This window comes from Phyllobates terribilis, unplaced genomic scaffold, assembly GCF_046119375.1.
Source record: "Phyllobates terribilis strain yellow unplaced genomic scaffold, ASM4611937v1 Scaffold_1__5_contigs__length_1240528914, whole genome shotgun sequence".
In the NCBI taxonomy this organism is placed as follows: Eukaryota; Metazoa; Chordata; class Amphibia; order Anura; family Dendrobatidae; genus Phyllobates; species Phyllobates terribilis.
This window is the reverse complement of record NW_027362761.1, coordinates 202,354,372-202,373,640: the sequence shown is the minus strand read 5'-3', so window position 1 is coordinate 202,373,640 and position 19,269 is coordinate 202,354,372. Positions and strand designations below refer to the sequence as shown.

Here is a 19,269-nt window from a genome sequence, read left to right as displayed (position 1 = left end):
ATGTAATAACTGTTGGACACCGTAATGTTTCTACCTTGAAATGAGGTTTATTGTACTAACAGAAAATGTGCAATCTGCATTCAAACAAAATTTGACAGGTGCATAAGTATGGGCACCCTTATCATTTTCTTGTTTTAAATACTCCTACCTACTTTATACTGACTTACTAATGCACCTTTTTTGGTTTTGTAACCTCATTGAGCTTTGAACTTCATAGCCAGGTGTATGCAATCATGAGAAAAGCTACTTAAAGTGGCCACTTGCAAGTTGTTCTCCTGTTTGAATCTCCTCTGAAGAGTGGCATCATGGGCTCCTCAAAACAACTGTCCAATGATCTGAAAACAAAGATTATTCAACATAGTTGTTCAGGGGAAGGATACAAAAAGCTGTCTCAGAGATTTAATCTGTCCGTTTCCACTGTGAGGAACATAGTAAGGAAATGGAAGAACACAGGGGCAGTTCTTGTTAAGGCCCGAAGTGGCAGGCCAAGAAAAACATCAGAAAGGCAGAGAAGAAGAATGGTGAGATCAGTCAAGGACAATCCTCAGACCACCTCCAGAGAGCTGCAGCATCAACTTGCTGCAGATGGTGTCACTGAGCATCGGTCAACTATACAACGCACTTTGCACAAGGAGAAGCTGTATGGGAGAGTGATGCGAAAGAAGCCGTTTCTGCAAGCACGCCACAAACAGAGTCGGCTGAGGTATGCAAAAGCACATTTGGAGAAGCCAATTTCTTTTTGGAAGAAGGTCCTCTGGACTGATGAAACCAAGATTGAGTTGTTTGGTCATACAAAAAGGCGTTATGCATGGCGGCAAAAAAACACAGCATTCCAAGAAAAACACTTGCTACCCACAGTAAAATTTGGTGGAGGTTCCATCATGCTTTGGGGCTGTGTGGCCAATGCCGGCACCAGGAATCTTGTTAAAGTTGAGGGACACATGGATTCCACTCAGTATCAGCAGATTCTTGACAATAATGTTCAAGAATCAGTGACAAAGTTGAAGTTACGCAGGGGATGGATCTTTCAGCAAGACAATGATCCAAAACACCGCTCCAAATCTACTCGGGCATTCATGCAGAGGAACAATTACAATGTTCTGGAATGGCCATCCCAGTCCCCAGACCTGAATATCATTGAACATCTGTGGGATCATTTGAAGAGGGCTGTCCATGCTCGGCGACCATCAAACTTAACTGAACTGGAATTGTTTTGTAAAGAGGAATGGTCAAAAATGCCTTCATCCAGGAAATCATTAAAAGCTACAGGAAGCGACGAGAGGCTTATTTTTTGCAAAAGGAGGATCTACTAAATATTAATGTCACTTTTCTGGTGAGGTGCCCATACTTACGCTCCTGTCAAATTTTGTTTGAATGCAGATTGCACATTTTCTGTTAGTACAATAAACCTCATTTCAAGGCAGAAACATTACTGTGTCCAACAGTTATTACATATATCAAACTGAAATAGCTGTTGCAAAAACACCAATTTTTATAAAACATTAAGCTTAAGATTAATAGGGGTGCCCAAACTTTTTCATATAACTGTATCTAAAGCTTGCAGCCTTGCTGAGCTTCCCCCTGTTTTATCCAGAGCTTGCAGCCTTGCTGAGCTTCCCCCTGTTTTATCCAGAGCTTGCAGCCTTGCTGAGCTTCCCCCCTGTTTTATCCAGAGCTTGCAGCCTTGCTGAGCTTCCCCCCCTGTTTTATCCAGAGCTTGCAGCCTTGCTGAGCTTCCCCCCTGTTTTATCCAGAGCTTGCAGCCTTGCTGAGCTTCCCCCCTGTTTTATCCAGAGCTTGCAGCCTTGCTGAGCTTCCCCCCTGTTTTATCCAGAGCTTGCAGCCTTGCTGAGCTTCCCCCCTGTTTTATCCAGAGCTTGCAGCCTTGCTGAGCTTCCCCCCTGTTTTATCCAGAGCTTGCAGCCTTGCTGAGCTTCCCCCTGTTTTATCCAGAGCTTGCAGCCTTGCTGAGCTTCCCCCCTGTTTTATCCAGAGCTTGCAGCCTTGCTGAGCTTCCCCCCTGTTTTATCCAGAGCTTGCAGCCCAGGTAAGCTTCTCTTGTTTTATCCAGAGCTTGCAGCCTTGCTGAGCTTCCCCCCCTGTTTTATCCAGAGCTTGCAGCCTTGCTGAGCTTCCCCCCTGTTTTATCCAGAGGTTGCAGCCTTGCTGAGCTTCCCCCCTGTTTTATCCAGAGCTTGCAGCCTTGCTGAGCTTCCCCCCTGTTTTATCCAGAGCTTGCAGCCTTGCTGAGCTTCCCCCTGTTTTATCCAGAGGTTGCAGCCTTGCTGAGCTTCCCCCCTGTTTTATCCAGAGGTTGCAGCCTTGCTGAGCTTCCCCCCTGTTTTATCCAGAGCTTGCAGCCTTGCTGAGCTTCCCCCCCTGTTTTATCCAGAGCTTGCAGCCTTGCTGAGCTTCCCCCCTGTTTTATCCAGAGCTTGCAGCCTTGCTGAGCTTCCCCCCTGTTTTATCCAGAGCTTGCAGCCTTGCTGAGCTTCCCCCCTGTTTTATCCAGAGCTTGCAGCCTTGCTGAGCTTCCCCCTGTTTTATCCAGAGCTTGCAGCCTTGCTGAGCTTCCCCCCTGTTTTATCCAGAGCTTGCAGCCTTGCTGAGCTTCCCCCCTGTTTTATCCAGAGCTTGCAGCCTTGCTGAGCTTCCCCCCTGTTTTATCCAGAGCTTGCAGCTTTGCTGAGCTTCCCCCCCTGTTTTATCCAGAGCTTGCAGCCTTGCTGAGCTTCTCCCTGTTTTATCCAGAGCTTGCAGCTTTGCTGAGCTTCCCCCCTGTTTTATCCAGAGCTTGCAGCCTTGCTGAGCTTCTCCCTGTTTTATCCAGAGCTTGCAGCCTTGCTGAGCTTCTCCCTGTTTTATCCAGAGCTTGCAGCCTTGCTGAGCTTCTCCTGCTTTTTCATTCTTTCATTAGAATAATTGCGGACTAATCACTTAATTGTGACACACTGTAATATTTATGCTTTATTGTGGGTGTCCCTCTGTCTTCAGTCTCCTTGGTCATACTCTGGTTGTATTTCTAATTAATAGTCCTTGTACAAGATACTCTCCAGGCGTCTTGTAGTAGCCATAATTGTGTTACGCGGCTTTTACCAGCCTTTCCAAGTCCAGTGTCGCTTCAGTTGGGAGATTGTAATTAGAGAAAAACTTTTTAAGGAGTAAGGCTGTGTGCCCACGTTGCTTTTTTTAAGCGTTTCCGCAGTGGCAAAAACGCTGCAGAAACGCTTAAAAAACGCATGGTAGAAGGTCTGCCATGTTCCCCAATGATAATCCGCTGCGGATTATCATTGCGGGAAAAAACGCAGCACTACCAATTATTTTGCGGAAGTGCTGCGTTTTCGCCGCCATTGACTTGAATTAGAACGTGCCAATTCCGCAAGACTGCATCTGTACTTGCGTAATTGGTGCGTTTTAATGTACGGATGGTACCCGGGTGTGGAGGAGAGGAGAGTCTCATCCACACCCAGGTACCATTAAAAAAGCTGTTAAAAAAAGAATAAAATAAAAAAATAAATATATACTTACCTTCTGGCGGCCTGCGCTGCGCTCCTCCTTGCTTCCCGGCACTTCGTGATGGAATGAAGGACCTGCGCTGACGTCAGAGTCATGTGACGGGTCACGCGACGCTGACGTCGGCAGGTCCTTCACTCTACCGCTGCCGGCAGCCGGGACCGAGCGAAGCAAGACAGCGCGGGCCATCGGAGGGTAAGTATATATATTTTTTTATTTTTTGACATTCTCTCGGGTCACACTGTATAAACCCATGCCGTTTGCATGGATTTATATAGTGTGACCTAGTTGACAAGCACTTTCCAAGTGATGCTGAAATCGCTTGGAAAGCGCTTAACAAACCCGCATGCGGAAATGCCAGTGAATAACGCTTCACATCCGCTTGTCCCTTGGCAGGAAAACGCATGTACAATCCACATGCGTTTTTTTTCTGCCAGGGAGATGCAGAAACCCTCAGGAAAAATCCGGAACATTTCTGTATCGTGGGCACATAGCCTAAAAGATTCTGAGGCTGCACTAGTAGGTTCTCATGAGAATGTGTTCATTTACTTGGTCAGCCTTGTAATGATAGCATGGTTAAGAGCCATGCCGGTGAGAAACACATGGCCTGAAATTGTATACTTGTTTAAGTGCTGTCAATCAATATTGCTTGCACTATGCTAATGTTTGGATTTTAAAGGGAATCTGTGAGCAAATTTTTGCTATGTAATCCGAGAGAAGCATCATATAGGGAGTGCCTGATTCCATGGATGTATCACTTACTGGACTGGTATTATAGCTTTATAGAATCCCTTTTTTTTTATCTGTTGTAGATGTAGCAGTGCTCATATTGCTGAGCTGTATATAACCCCACCCATACCCGACTGGTAGCTTTCTGTGTACATGATCAGCAAGCTGCCAATCAGTGGTGGGGTTGAGGTTACTGCCGTGCATGTGAGACCTAGTCCTCCAGTGATGACCTCCTGCTGATAAAATACTGATTGTATTGAAACTACAGCACACATCCTAGTAAGTGACATATCCCTAGAATCAGGCTCTTTTTGTCCTATATTATGCTGCTATCAAAATCACAAAAACCTGCTTTAACGCTGAAAACTAATACATTTGGAAGATTTTATAGTACGGATGCTGGTGATTTTCTTGGATGCAAACAATCTTATGGAGATGGATGGAGAAAAGTTATGAGTCAAAGTCACTAAATCCCAATCAAGTTTTTTTTTTTTTTTATGGGGATTCGACAAGTGTGGATTAGAGTTCAAGTCCTCTTTTTCTCTGAAGAGGTTAATTTGCATATTAAATTTCCCAGAGGAGCATTGCACAGCGAATAAGCCTCCTTACCTTGATATGCCAGAGCTGGTATATCACTCTCCACAAGGAGAAACGTTACCCCTTAGACCTCAGTGCAGAGCCACTCATCTAGCAAAATCAGTTCTCATACTTTGCACTGACGAGGGCCAACAGCCCGAAACACCGTGTCTGCAAATTGAGATTCTGATTTGGCTTTTATCCTAAGTCATACTGCACGACTCGTTAACCCCTTTCTGACATATGACCTAATAGTGCGTCATGGTGACCTGGGCCGATTCGACCAATGACTTATTTGGGTCATACAGCGATCGCGCCCGCACACAAGCGGTGCTGGGCGATTCCCGCCGGGTGTCAGCTGATAGCACCGGGTGTCAGCTGTGACTATGTGCAGGGAGCTTTCCCGCACCGCTCCCGGCACATTACCCCCTCAATGCTGCGATCGAAGTCGATCGCAGCATTGCGGTGGCAAGGGGAGGTGATCGGGATACTCACCACCTCCTTCCGGCCTCCAGTGCTGTCTGTCGCGGCTACCCAGATGTTGCCATGACGACCCGATGTCGTCATGACAACATCCGGGTCACCAGACAACAGGAAGATTCTTTGGTCTTGCTCAGCGCATGACCAAACTATCTTCTCCCTCTGCAGTACTGACAGCCTGTATAGCACAGGGATGGTGCTCCATTCCTGTGCTATACAGGCGATCAGAATAAAAAAAAGTGAAAGTCCCAGAGTGGGACACAGAATAAAAGTCCAAAAAGTGTTACAAAAATTAAAAAAAATTGTAAAAATATTTAAAAGAAAAAAAATAATAATAATGATCCACCAAAAATAAAAATATAATGTGCCTATCAATAAATATTATGGAAAAAAAACAATAAAAGTACACGTTTGGTATCGCTGTGTCCGGAATGACCTCACCTATAAAACTGTCCCACTAGTTAACCCCTTTAGTGAACACTGTAAAAAAAAATAAAAATAAAAAACGAAGCAAAAAACAATGCTTTATCATACCGCCAAACAAAAAATGAAATAACACGTGCTCAAAAAGACGAATATAAATAAAAATGGTACCGCTGAAAACATCATCTTGTCCCGCAAAAAACAAGCCGCCATACAGCTCCATCAGCCGAAAAATAAGTTATAGCTCTCAGAATAAAGCGATGCAAAAAAATATTTTTTCCTATAAAATCGCTTTTATTGTGTAAAAGCGCCAAAACATAGAAAAACAATAGAAATGTGGTACCGCTGTAAACGTACTGACCCGAAGAATAACGCTGCCTTATCAATTTTACCACATGCGGAGCAGAATAAAAAAAAATCTGGAATTGCTGTTTTTTGTTTTATTCTGCCTCCCAAAAATCGGAATAGAAAGCGATCAAAAAATGTCAAGTGCCTGAAAATGGCACCAATAAAAACGTCAAGTCATCCCGCAAAAAAACAAGCCTTCACATGACTCTGGGCCAAAATATGGAAAAATTATAGCTCTCAAAATATGGCGATGCAAAAACTAGATTTTGCAAAAAATATTCGTCTTTTATTGTGTGGCAGCTGTCAATCATAAAAACCCAATATGATTCTGGTATCGCTGTAATCGCACCGACCCGAAGAATAAAGTCGTCTAATCACTAATACCGCACGAGGAACGGCGTAATAAATAAACTTTAGGGTTAGGGTTGGGATTTTTTTTAAAAGTAAAAAAAGAAAAGATGACGATATAGCGACTAGTGTTGAGCGCAAGTGCTCGCTACTTGAGTTTGCATCGGGTGCTCAAGTATGCATTGAGTATCGCGGGTGCTCTAGTCTCTGCCCCATATGCTTCGTGGCCAAAAAAACCTCACGGGGATTGCCTGCCATGCACGAGCGATCCCCGCATGTTTTTTTTTTGGGTGTCTAATAACTATGAAACATGTGGGTCGGGGTCTCGAGTATGTCACTCGAGCACGCGCGATACATGGTGCATACCCGTGTACCTGATACAAACTCAAGTAGCGAGCACTTGCGCTCAAGACTAATGACAACTTATTCAATATGATGACCTAATGTTATCAAATTCTGTGTCGTACCTCTGCATTCAAAATGTTCACTATACCCCTTGATAAAATCCTTGAGGGGTGTAGTTTCCAAAATGGGGTCACTTGTGGGGGGTTTCCACTGTTTAGGCACATCAGGGGCTCTCCAAGCACGACATGACGTCCGCTCTCGATTCCAGCCAATTTTGCGTTAGTCACACAATGCTCCTTCCCTTCTGAACTCTGCCGTGCGCCCAAACACTGTATTTTCCCCACATATGGGGTATTGGCGTACTCAGGAGAAATTGCACAACAGTTTTTGGGGTCCATTTTCTCCTCTTACCCTTGTGAAAATAAAAAAAAATTGGGGCTAAAACATTTAAAACATTATTTTTGTGGAAAAAGCTTGATTTTTTTATTTTTATCTTCACGGCTCCATGTTATAAACTTCTGCAAAGCACTTGGGGGTTCAGGGTGCTCACCACACATCTAGATAAGTTCACTGAGGGGTCTAGTTTCCAAAATGGTGTGGCTTGTGGGGTTTCTCCACTGTTTAGGCACATCAGGGGCACATCTGCTAAGTATTCAAGTAAATTTTACATTCAAAAAGTCAAATGGCCCTCCTTCCCTTCCGAACCCTGCCGTGCGCCCAAACAGTTTTCCCCCACATAAGGGGTATCTGCGTGCTCGGGGGAAATTGCACAACAAACTTCGTGGTGCAATTTCTACTGTTACCCTTATGAAAATGCAAAATTGGGGGCTGAAAAAACATTTTTGTGGAAAAAATGTGAATTTTATTTTTACGGCTCAATGTTCTAAACTCCTATGAAGCACCTGGTGGTTCAAGGTGCTCACCACACATCTAGATAAGTTCCCTAAGGGGTCTAGTTTCCAAAATGGTGTCACTTGTGGGGGGTTTCCACTGTTTAGGCACATCAGGGGCTCTCCAAACGCAACATAGCGTCTGCTAATTATTCAAACAAATTTTACATTCAAAAAGTCAAATGGCGCTCCTTCCCTTCCAAACTCTGCCGTGTGCTCAAACAGTGGTTTTCCTCCACATATGGGGTATCTGCGTGCTCAGGGGAAATTGCACAACAAATTTTGGGGTCCATTTTTTTCCTGTTACCCCTGCGAAAATAAAAAAAAAATGGGTCTAAAGTAACATTTTTGTGAAAAAAGTTAAATGTTGATTTTTTTCTTCCACATTCCAAAAATTCCTGTGAAGCACCTGAAGGGTTAATAAAGTTCTTGAATGTGGTTTTGAGCACCTTGAGGGGTGCAGTTTTTAGAATGGTGTCACTTTTGGGTATTTTCTGTCATAAAGACCCCTCAAAGTGACTTCAGATGTTATATGGTGCCTAAAAAAAATGGTTTTGTAAATTTTGTTGGAAAAATGAGAAATCGCTGGTCAACTTTTAACCCTTACAGCTTCCTAATTAAAAAAAATTTTGGTTCCAAAATTGTGCTGATGTATAGTAGACATGTGGGAAATGTTATTTATTAACTCTTTTGTGTGACATATCTCTCTGATTTAAGGGCATAAAAATTCATATTTTGAAAATTGCTAAATTTTCAACATTTTCGCCAAATTTCCATTTTTTTCCACAAATAAACGCAAGTTATATCGAAGAAATTTTCCCACAATCATGAAGTACAATATGTCACGAAAAAACAGTCTCAGAATCAGGGGAATCCATTGAAGCGTTCCAGAGTAATTACTTCATAAAATGACAGTGGTCAGAATTGTAGAAATTGGCCCGGTCATTAACGTGCAAACCATCCTCGGGGGTAAAGGGGTTAAAGGGTCGGTCGATTGTGACTTGTAGGATTACTGCTTCCAATAGGTGGCGCTATAGAGTTCAAGGCCTCTTTTTCTCTGAAGAGACAATTTGCAGATTCTATAATAGAAATCCACAACAGATTTGCAATGTAATATAAAACCTTATTTACATTAAGTGGATTTTCCTGCGGATTCTCAAATCTGCAGAATAAATTTTATATTGCAAAGTTTTCCTTGGCTCCCACTGAACAGCAGCATTGGCCATTGATATAAGATCAGCTGTGGTCCAACTCCGGGCGTCACTGTGATTGATGATCTGCTGATTGATGTCCCTCTTTGCTTGCCGGGCACAACGTTGGCAGCTGTGCCTGGTATTGCAGTTTAGTGCTGCTTAGTTCTATATGAATTTTCCAAAACTCCTTCAATCCGCTGATTGGTGGGGCCCAGTTTCCAGCATCCAAACAGACTGATATGATGCCGGGTCCTAATGATATGCCATTAATAGCAAAGTCCCAGGAAAAATCTCGTGACTTGAGACATTGCAGATTATGTGTTTGCTTTTCTGAGAACGTCTAAATCCAAATCTGCCACATACTGCAGACATGAAAATCCGCAGCAGAAAAAGTTGCTTAATGTCCGTTGGCAACAATGAAAATCCACTACAAAGCTGCCATGTGTGAATGTGATCCATTGAGGACCGTTAATGAGTGGATAAGTGAAAGCTGTGAGCTAATTGGCTATTTATGTTCCACATGTGACTCCAGAGTACTCAAAAGCCCCGATTTATCAAAGCTTTTACAACAGATTTCTGGCATAAAAAGCTTTGAAAAGTTGCCAAAATTTCTCCACAACTCAGAGTTCTGCCCAAATTTTGCCACTTTCGGCATTTTCACCCAAGGTTTGCCCAGCTCTGTCAAAATGGGCAGCGCGCAGCAAATTCATGACAAGCGCAGGCGTTGCTACGCCACAAATCTTACTCCAGTCTTTGACTGGAGTAAGATTGTGGTGTGGCGCACGGAACTTTGCACTTCACCTGATTCATTAAGAAGCATGCACCTGTTAATAAATCAGGGGCATCTGTCTCTACTGTGCCTCCTTATCAAGACCGATGAGAAAAAGCTGGTCTTGATGAATTGGGGCCCTGTTTTTTTACGAACAACTAGAAGGAAGCCAAAGGAATTCTGTTTTTTCTCATTTTAGCAGCATGTTAACTGGCATCTGTCTTAACGGACTACGTTACTGCTCAACTTGCTCATTGCGTACAATTGTTGACAGGTGCCTTTGCTGGTGGTGTTTTTCTGTGTTTTATTACATGATCCATGACTGCTTTGCTTTCTAGATGATGCAGAATAATCCACTCTTTGCTGGAAATCCTCAGCTTCAAGATCAAATGCGACAGCAGTTGCCTACTTTCCTACAGCAAGTACGTTCAAAGTGGTTGTCCTGCCATTAAATATATTCATGATATAGATCATAACAATACAAAAATTGTTCAATTGACATGCTGCAAAAATAAATGATTCATTTTCTTACACTGTATAGTGCCACCTGGTGGTCCAAGTGTTTAGCAATGTGCTGGTGGGCAGGGTTTTCACTCAAAGCATCTCAACATTCCCTGCCTCCTAGACTTATCACTCACTGTCAGTTTACTATAAGTTTCTGGACACTTTTTCAGTAGGAAGAAGACTCATTTTTCAGCTTCACTGTGAGATCAGGTTACATACCCCATCTACTTATAGATGTCTGAGAGAGGAGACGAGACATACTCTGAGACCAGTGAGTGTTTAGCTCACCCCACTGCTGGATCCACAACACTGCTCATTACTTCTATATAATGTCATGATCATATCATGCCGACTGCCTATATTGGGAGTAGAAAAAATGTTAAAAGGGTTATACTGGACTTTTGTTAAAAAAAAAAAAAAAAAATGATGGTGCTAAGAAATTATAGACAGGTAGTTGCTAAGTACCTGTCTGTTCTGTCTGCCGACGTCTATCTCTACCAGCTCAGAGCAGTCACCGGTCACAGACCACTCCGGTCAGCGATTTTGCGCCTTCCGGTAACATCACGACACAGCAGTTTCTTTTCCACTCTGCTCTGTTGACGGGGTGTCCTGCTGATTGACTGCTGGCTCTCCGCTGCATAACTGCAGGGAGCCTTCTGTCAATCAATATGATGTCTGCACTGACTTTTGATTGTGCAGACCGGAAGAGGAAGAGCTGCTCTATTGACATGGGGTTAAATGAAGCAGTAGGAGCTGTCCATGACCGCTCTGAGCCAGCAGGCATTGGTGCCGGGCACAACAACTACTACCCCAATAAGAAAAAGTACAAAAGTCTTGGATTCCCCCTTAAGCTTTTTCAACCTTTGCAAAATTTTTCATTTTCCCTAATGAAAGCTGTAAAAAGAAGCAATTTTTGACATTGTTGATAAATGCCCTTGAATTTCTCTTTCCACCGCTACTGTGCAGATGTATAATCTGATCTTCACGTCAGACTCTTTTCAGTTTGACCCCACTTTTAGATCTCCTGCTATGTTGGCATACTGTAGGGGACAGTTCTAAGAGTATTGACTGCAAGATCAGACTACAAAGGGTTTGTTTGTAGCCTCTTACCATGGAGACACATGGGTCCGCTTTAGAAAGGACAGTACTTTTCATAAATACGATCTACAAATTAGTTTAATTTTTTACTAGATATGTGAAAGCATTAATAGATAGGTTTGTTGCTGCAATCATCTTTGAATGCTAGATGTTTGGCTTAATTTTTCCAATAATCATTAATTATTACTTCTTCCTTTTTTCCTTCTAGATGCAAAATCCTGATACATTATCTGCCATGTCAAACCCCAGAGCAATGCAGGCTTTATTGCAGATCCAGCAGGGCTTGCAGACTCTGGCTAGAGAAGCTCCTTCACTTGTTCCAGGGTAAGAACTAAATAATAATAATAAAATACTGGTTTATAATAAATGGCTTCTCTCCAATGTTATAAAAAATATTTCCAAATGATCTGAATATATTTTGCTTTTTTGAGGAATAAATTAAATTCCCTGACTATCTGATGGCAAACGGAGTATAAATATATGGCTGGTTGTAGTGAATGAGACTCTACAACAGCTTGTGACACGCAGCCATGTGAAATGACCCTTAAAGAGGTTGTCCACTACTAGGACAACCCCTTCTCATTCCAATGTTTGGCCCTATAAAATAAAAGCTTATACTCTCCTCCCGTACCGGGGCCTTACCAGCGGTGCCAGCACTCACTTCCCCGGGGCTTATGTGCGGTTGACACGTGAGCACAGCGCCCAATCACTGCTGGAGTCAGTGTCTCCGCCTTCAGCCATATTAGTAATGAAGGAGATGAGAGAGCAGCCGCAGCTCTCAATTCCTCTTGATAACGTACACGTTCGAAGGAGGAGACACTGACTCCAGCAGTGATTGGGCGCTGGGCTCGCGTGTCAACCGCACATAAGCCCCGGGGAAGTGAGTGCTGGCATGGGAGGAGAGTATAGGTGTTTTTATTTTATAGGGCCAAACCTGGGGAATGAGAAGGGGTTGTCCTAGTAGTGGACTACTTCTTTTAAGTTCTATTTTGTTGATAGAAAGCAAAGTTGTTGTTTTTTTTTCTGTTCTATCTAGGACTACTGGTTTTGGTGGTATTGGAGGCACTGCTAACCCAAATCCTGCACCTGTGACCACTTCAGGGTCAACTGAGAGCGCAAGTCCACTGTCTGGAATATCTGAACCTGGTCACCAGCAGTTTGTACAGCATATGCTTCAGGCCCTTTCGGGTGCTAATACGCAGGCAAGTCATCCGACACACTGTACAAATGTTAGTTTCTTTCGTGTTCAGAAAAAAATAGATATCTATGGACACAAAATGTGCAAACCTATCTCATGAGTTTTGGACCATTTCACAACTACAGAAATATGTCATTAGTAAGTGAGTTAATGTTTAAATCAGGGCTTTGTTGTTTTTTATATATATATTTATTACTGCATACATACAGTAGTCCTGGATAGGATCGGTTACTCTCTTACCTCCAGTTCCAGGTCTTTGAACGGGTTATGCCTCATTTATTGTCTGGGTGTGGAGATGGAAACCTCTCTGGGACTTGTCTGTGTGATCAGTGGAAGTCTTGCTGTATACTGGTTAGACCCTGCTCGCGGCTTACTAGGCCTGGACTTTTGAACGAGCGAGCCTGCTATGTGAAGCCATAACTGGTATATGGACTGTTTATTTTCTGTTCCTCCTGTTCACTATCTTTGCCTGGAAAAGGCTGTTTTGATTTCATTTGGAAAGTTTATGAGCTATAATAAACTTTCAAGTTTGCACCGAGAAACTACTTGCCTGTGTGAACGCTACCAGCATCCTGGAAAGTGAGGATTCCTAATGATTGATTATTTTTTTTTGTCTATTCTGTGGATTAAATATAAAGTTTTATTGTACTCGCGGTAAAATTTCTTTTGTAGCCTTCATGGGGACACTGGTACCCTGGGTTGTATGCTGCCACCTGGAGTCTGACACTAAGGCCACGGCCCCACTATCAGTATTCGGTCAGTATTTTTTCTCAGGAGTGGGTGATAAATGCAGAATTGGTGACTTGTTTCTACTATATCTTTTCTGATTGTTCCTCATCTGGTTTTGACTCCCACTCCTGAGAAAAGGTACTGATAGTGGGGCCTAAGAATACATCTTAGGGGGGAAAAAAAGCTGATTCCTCCCCAACAGGCAACATCTGGGCAGCAGACACCCAGCTATTCAGTTAGTGCAAAAGCCGTGGGAGGAACAAAACCCAAGATCTCCCCTTACAAGGGACGGTGCTGTGTTCCCCTGTAAAGGATACGAGAAAGATTTTACAATGAGTACTAAAAATGTTTATTTCTCGGTCTCTTCATTGGGGACACAGGAACTATGGGACATCCTGAAGCTGTCCCTGGGGTGGGTAAACTAATATCGGTACTGAAGAAAGAAGAATAGAAATCCCTGAGGTTACTACCGGAGCAATTCTGTCTTATAGTACCCTTTTGCTAAGACTTACATCTTTGGATGCAAAGGTAAGAGCTCCACAAAGTTGTGGGCAGAAGACTATGTAGCAGCCCTATGGAATAGAAAAAAGACGCCTTGAGGTGTAAGACCCAGATGGCTTCAACCCCACCGGGGGAGAGAGCCATACCCTGGCAGGAATGCCCTAGTTTAGCCCCATCTTCCAAATTAGCAGATTGAAATCTGAGGACAATGGTAGCCCTGGAGGCAATCTGACTTCTGCCAGAGCATACCAATATGCCCCACAAAGCAACCAAACGTCTGAATGGAGCTGCGAGAGACTGAGCGCTGCACAGCTCTGATTACATCCGACTGTGTAAGAATCTCCCTGGGAGAGATGAAAGAGTGCAATCTCCTCATGAAGGAATGGCAGAGAACACGCTAAGGAGAAAGGAGGGAGCCGAGCTCCAGACCACTCTGTCCTGGAGAAGGGGAGAGACCGGTGAGACCCCCCCTCGAAGCCTCACCTGATGGAAGAGATTGCTAGAGAGGAAAAAAATCACCCTACCGGAAAGCCGAAATGGAAAGCTATCTCTGATTGGCACGAAAGCTGTGGACTGAAGGGTGTCAAAGACCAGATTGAGGTCCCCCACACACATGGGGCTAATACAGTGGCCCCAAGTTCACCCTGCCCTGGCTGGCATTCCTGACCCATGACCTACAAGTCAAGTTCCACTGAATTAGAATAGCCAAGGCAGGAACCTGGCCTTTAGGTATCAAGACAGGCATGCAAAAATTCAAAAGGAGGCGCTCTACGACAGGTTCTCTCACCTATGAACAAAAGACTTTCTAAATGTAATTGTGGAAACGTTACGTCTAAGGCCCCTGTTCCCTAATTCTAGTCAGACAAACCTAATCTGACAGTCCTGAAGCCTTCCGAACTTCAAACCCAATTGTCCTGCCGGTAAACTAAATAGTTAAATTAGGTAGAAGAGTAGATCGTTGGGAAAAGTCTATATGGATACTATGGGTGGTGCCTGAAGCATCTGCAACGAAGAACTGGCGTCCTGGACTCATTCTGAAGAATCCTAAGTTTAGCAGGCATTCAAAGTTTTCAGTCCAAACTGGGGAAAGAGAATCCTGCCATAATGGAGAAAGACAAAGATTCCTCTGGAATGTAGAAGCGCCTTGACCTCCGCCCTGACCTTTCACCTACCAGAGGAAACTCAGAAAAATCAGAGCTGTAAAATCTCCAAGTGCCCTGGTGGTCCAAGCAATGCAATAAAAGTTAACTATCTAAACAACCTACTTTAAGCCTTGAAAGAGACCCACCTGGCCAGCGCTCCCATAGGATGATGGAAGCACGGGGCTCGAGATATACGAGATGAACCAAAGTATTGAGCTACCTGCCTTGAAGTCTGTAACTGTCCTGGAGAAGCTTGAACCTGTGGCTAGGCATTGTGAAGTCTGGGTTCCATCTTCTGCTCTGTAAAATCGCACCACGCCATGGAGGGTGGGGCCCGGTGGGCAGGAGTCAAGGCAAAAGGACCAATCGTCCCAGGTACCTGATTGCCGACTGACTTAAGTTCCATGGTCCTGCCATTCCGACGAGAAGAGGATATAAGCTGACAAGTATAGCCTGTACTCTGTCGCTCCGTGGGTTGAAAGAGTGCCATCATTCTGCTGTTACCTATCCTAACCAATATCCGGGCTTCTGCAAAACACAAAGGGACAAAATTAGTTTCTAACCATGGCCAAGATAGACCCATGTCTGCTTCCGAATGGCACTAAGCTAAACTGAACAGCTGGGTGTCGGCTGCCCAGGCATAGCCTTTTGGGGAGGAGTCAGGTTTTTTTCAAATATGTATTTTTTAGGATCAGCCTCCAGGTGGCAGCATATAACCCACGGTTCACGTGTTGAGATATAAATGTTTTCTTGGCATAACCCATTCAAAAGGAAGCATCTTATCGTAAATAAGTCCGCCAAAGTTTTAAGATTAACAATTTTCAAATTAAACTTGGTTGGGGGCATACCTTGTATCCGAGGCCCCAGTCGGCTGGTGACATGCCCGGATCTCAGTGCTATTCTGGTGCTACAATGCCAGAGGTCAGGGTGGATTCTACTGCATATTTCTGTAGATCCTTGATGCGCTTTATTATATGATCTGCTTTATTTGCAAAGACCAGTTGGCATGTTCTGGCTATTAAAAGGGTTTCCCACTACTTATTTTTTTATATGAAAAAAAGCGAAGCATGGTTTACAGACTTTTCCCTATAGCACTGGCAGGACCCCCATAGGTCTACCAGCTACCTTGTAGAGGTGGGATAATATCTGCCCACTGCAGCCAATCACTGGCCACAGTGGTGAAAAACCCATCACTGGGTACCTGAGCAGTGCTATAGAGAAGCCACAGGGACCCAGTAGTTATTCATTATTTTTATCATGATTATTTTATTTCTGGTGTTTTTTGATGTATAAGAGAGTGTTGGATGTTTAATGCTGCTATATTTTTTTTCAGCTGCATTATTTGAGTAAATCTAAAGGGAATTATGGTGAACCACTGATGGCTGTAATCACTTATTTCTTTTTTTCTCTCATATCTTCAGAATCCGGAAGTCCGATTCCAACAGCAGCTGGACCAGCTCAGTGCAATGGGATTCCTAAACAGAGAAGCAAATTTACAGGCTTTAATAGCAACTGGAGGAGACATCAATGCGGCTATTGAACGACTACTGGGATCCCAACCATCATAGCGACCCTTCTCAACACAGAAAAAAGTGTAATTTATTTTTGATAATGGCTTTTAAGTCCCGATAAACCACCTGCTTTATTTCAGTTTGACTCCTGGAATTCATTGCCCTTACAAACTAATGAATCATTTACGTTTGGATGAAGTGCAGTAGTTATCTGAACTGTGGGAATCCAAGCTTTTTCATTTGAACATATTGCATGTATCACAGGCCATCTCTTCCCTATGCTTTATTGCTTGTGATTTTTCTTTTCTCTCTTTCATCCTTTCTACATTTTTTTTTTTCTTTTTTTTTTTCCAACGCAATTGGCAAACAGGTTTCAACTAACCGTTTAAGTCAAGTCATTTGCTTTAAATTCGTAGCCTTTGGTAGTAATTTATATAGAATACAAAGTAACTATGCCGAAATGAATAAGGTTATAATTAGTGATACAAAATCGCTTTTTGTGACTTCAGCATGTATTTTTGCTAGCATAACGCTGTCCAATCCATACTGCTTGGTTTTCATTTAGCGTTCTACTTTTTCTCTGCCTTCTATACCATAAACATTTGCATTTTTAAGCAGTACGTTTAAGGTAGTCAGAACTGCGCACCCACACACCAGATAAGGTAATCCATTGTATTTAGGAAATTGTGAAGTTAGCAAGACTTTCAGAAAGAACTGTCATGGTGAAGGAGACCGTAGCGGCAATATTCCTATGGACAGAGAGTAGCTTTTAGTGGAAGCATTGTAGAAGAGAACGCATAGGTCATCATCGGCAGCAAGGCCTTTTGTGGTGGCTTCCTTATTATTTTTTTTTAAATATTAAGTCAAGTGAAAACCTGACCCGCAGTCTTGCAGATTTGTATTGACACAAGCAGGTAGCACCACAGTCCACTTCTGTTTCATGTGACTTGATTTCAGGGTGTGAGAAAGTGTCATGTGCTCTAATAATTTTTAACCACATTGTACAAACTGATTATCCTGCGTTTTTATTAGTAGTTCTCTCTCCTGTGCACAGGTAATAAATAAATGCCAACAAGTCTGTTTCCTTGTCTTCTTTTATTTCCTGCCTCACTTTATATCTTTCAGTGTGTTTTTTATTTTATTTACTTTTGCAGCTTCACAATTTTAGATGGAGAGAAGTTTGTTCTACAGAAACTGGAGGAGCTTCACATAGTACTAAAAACCCTTCAAGTTCCTACACGCAGACTTTTATCTTAAAGGGAGTCTGTCACTCCCAAAATGGCAATTAAATTGCCTAAACATTTATATAGGGGGCCTATTTAAATCATACTAGGCATGTATAGTTTAACTTGATATTTTATTAAAAATCAAGTTTTATTTGATATGCAACCTAGGTCGCTACTAAAAATGCCCTAAAAATAAAAGCTTCTAACTGCAAACAGTTTCTCCATATATTTTAAAGGGAGTCTGTCACCCCCATAATGTAAATTAAACTGCCTAAATATTTATAGAGGGGACCTATCCCCTATTTCTCATTCTAGACATGTATAGTTTAACTTAACATTTTATTAAAAATCAACTTGATACACAAGTGAAGTCTAGTGATGAGCGAGCATGCTCGTTACTCGAGATTTACGAGCATTCTCCGGTGTTTTCCGAGTATCTTCAGCGTGCTCGGGTGTTATCTTTTCTTCACTCAGTGCTCATGATTTGCGACTGTGTGACAGCTTTAATGCATGTGAGGAATGCTTGTTTCGTAGGCATTCCTCACATGTACAGTCGCAAATCATGAGCACTGAGTGGCGTAAACATAACACCCGAGCACGCTGAAGTTACTCGGCGAGCACTCGAGCATGCTCGCCGAAAGGGTTAACAGAACATACTCGCTCATGACTAGTGAAGTCCCTTAAGTGTATCCTTGGTGTGGCCTCTACCTTGGTGCACAGTCACGCTTTTACTATTGGTATAATAAAGCCGGTACCTTTTATAGTGATTGACATGTCTCTAAATCAGAAGTTGAACGCTGTGTCAAATCATTTTGCGTGCCTGTTTAATGACACTAGATGAGCGCTCATCATGTGTATGTGGGTACATTCACAATGGCTGCAGACGCAACCTGTCGATTAATGTGAGCAGCCGCGTGCCAGAATGCCGACGACTCCTCACTGAAGCTTCTCGATCACCACACTTCTGGATGCAACGAGCGACAGGTCGCAGACAGGCGGGAGCCAGGTATCAGAGCGTATCCACAACCACATTGTAAAGCCCGCAATGCTGCGCTCATCCAGTGTCAGTGCGCAGGTGCAGACTTGCAAAATTATATGACGCTGCATTCGCTTTCCGCTTCAGAGACACATCAATCACTATAAGGTAGCGACTTCATTATTCAAATAGGAGCCCATGACTGTGCACCAGGGCATAGGCCACACCAAGGTTACACTAAAGCCCCCTCATTGGTGTATCAAGTTGATTTTTTACTAAAATTTTAAATTAAACTATACATGACTAGTATGATTTAAATAGGGGACAGGTCTCCTATGTAAATGTTTAGGCAGTTTACCATTTTGGGGGTGACAGACTCACTTTAAAATATATCGAACAATTGTCTGCAGATAGAAGCTTTTATTTTTTGGGGTGTTTTTTAGTGCAATTTTTTTCATTTATTTTCTACATTCATTTTTCTTAGCTACAGACTACTTAGCATACCATTTTGATTAACCCCCAAAATCGGCACCTATAGTAAATATCACAAACCAAAATGCTTTTCAGTCAAATATTTCATGATTCAGTTAGAATTGACATATGGCAGCAAAAAACGCGGCTGGTAACATCGTATGGAAAACCAACAGGAACCTGGGTATTTTTTGAGGAAGGATTTCCATAGCAACAGATAATCCAGGCACCATTTATTTTAATTTAAAGAGGCAATTCTTGAAAATGCTTCTTTTTTAGGATGAGGTCACACTGTCTAT

General features: G+C 42.9%; 1 protein-coding gene across 1 annotated transcript in view; it reads left to right on the top strand.

Moving 5' to 3' along the window:
• The window catches only part of UBQLN1 (ubiquilin 1), a 40,580-nt gene extending 23,208 nt beyond the window's left edge, over nt 1-17,372 (top strand). The window contains exons 8-11 of the mRNA XM_073670917.1: nt 9,953-10,036; nt 11,425-11,540; nt 12,253-12,418; nt 16,208-17,372. Coding sequence (XP_073527018.1) covers nt 9,953-10,036; nt 11,425-11,540; nt 12,253-12,418; nt 16,208-16,354 — 513 coding nt within the window. The 3' untranslated portion in view covers nt 16,355-17,372. The remainder of the gene's footprint in view (nt 1-9,952; nt 10,037-11,424; nt 11,541-12,252; nt 12,419-16,207) is intronic.
• Nucleotides 17,373-19,269: the final 1,897 nt, after the last annotated feature.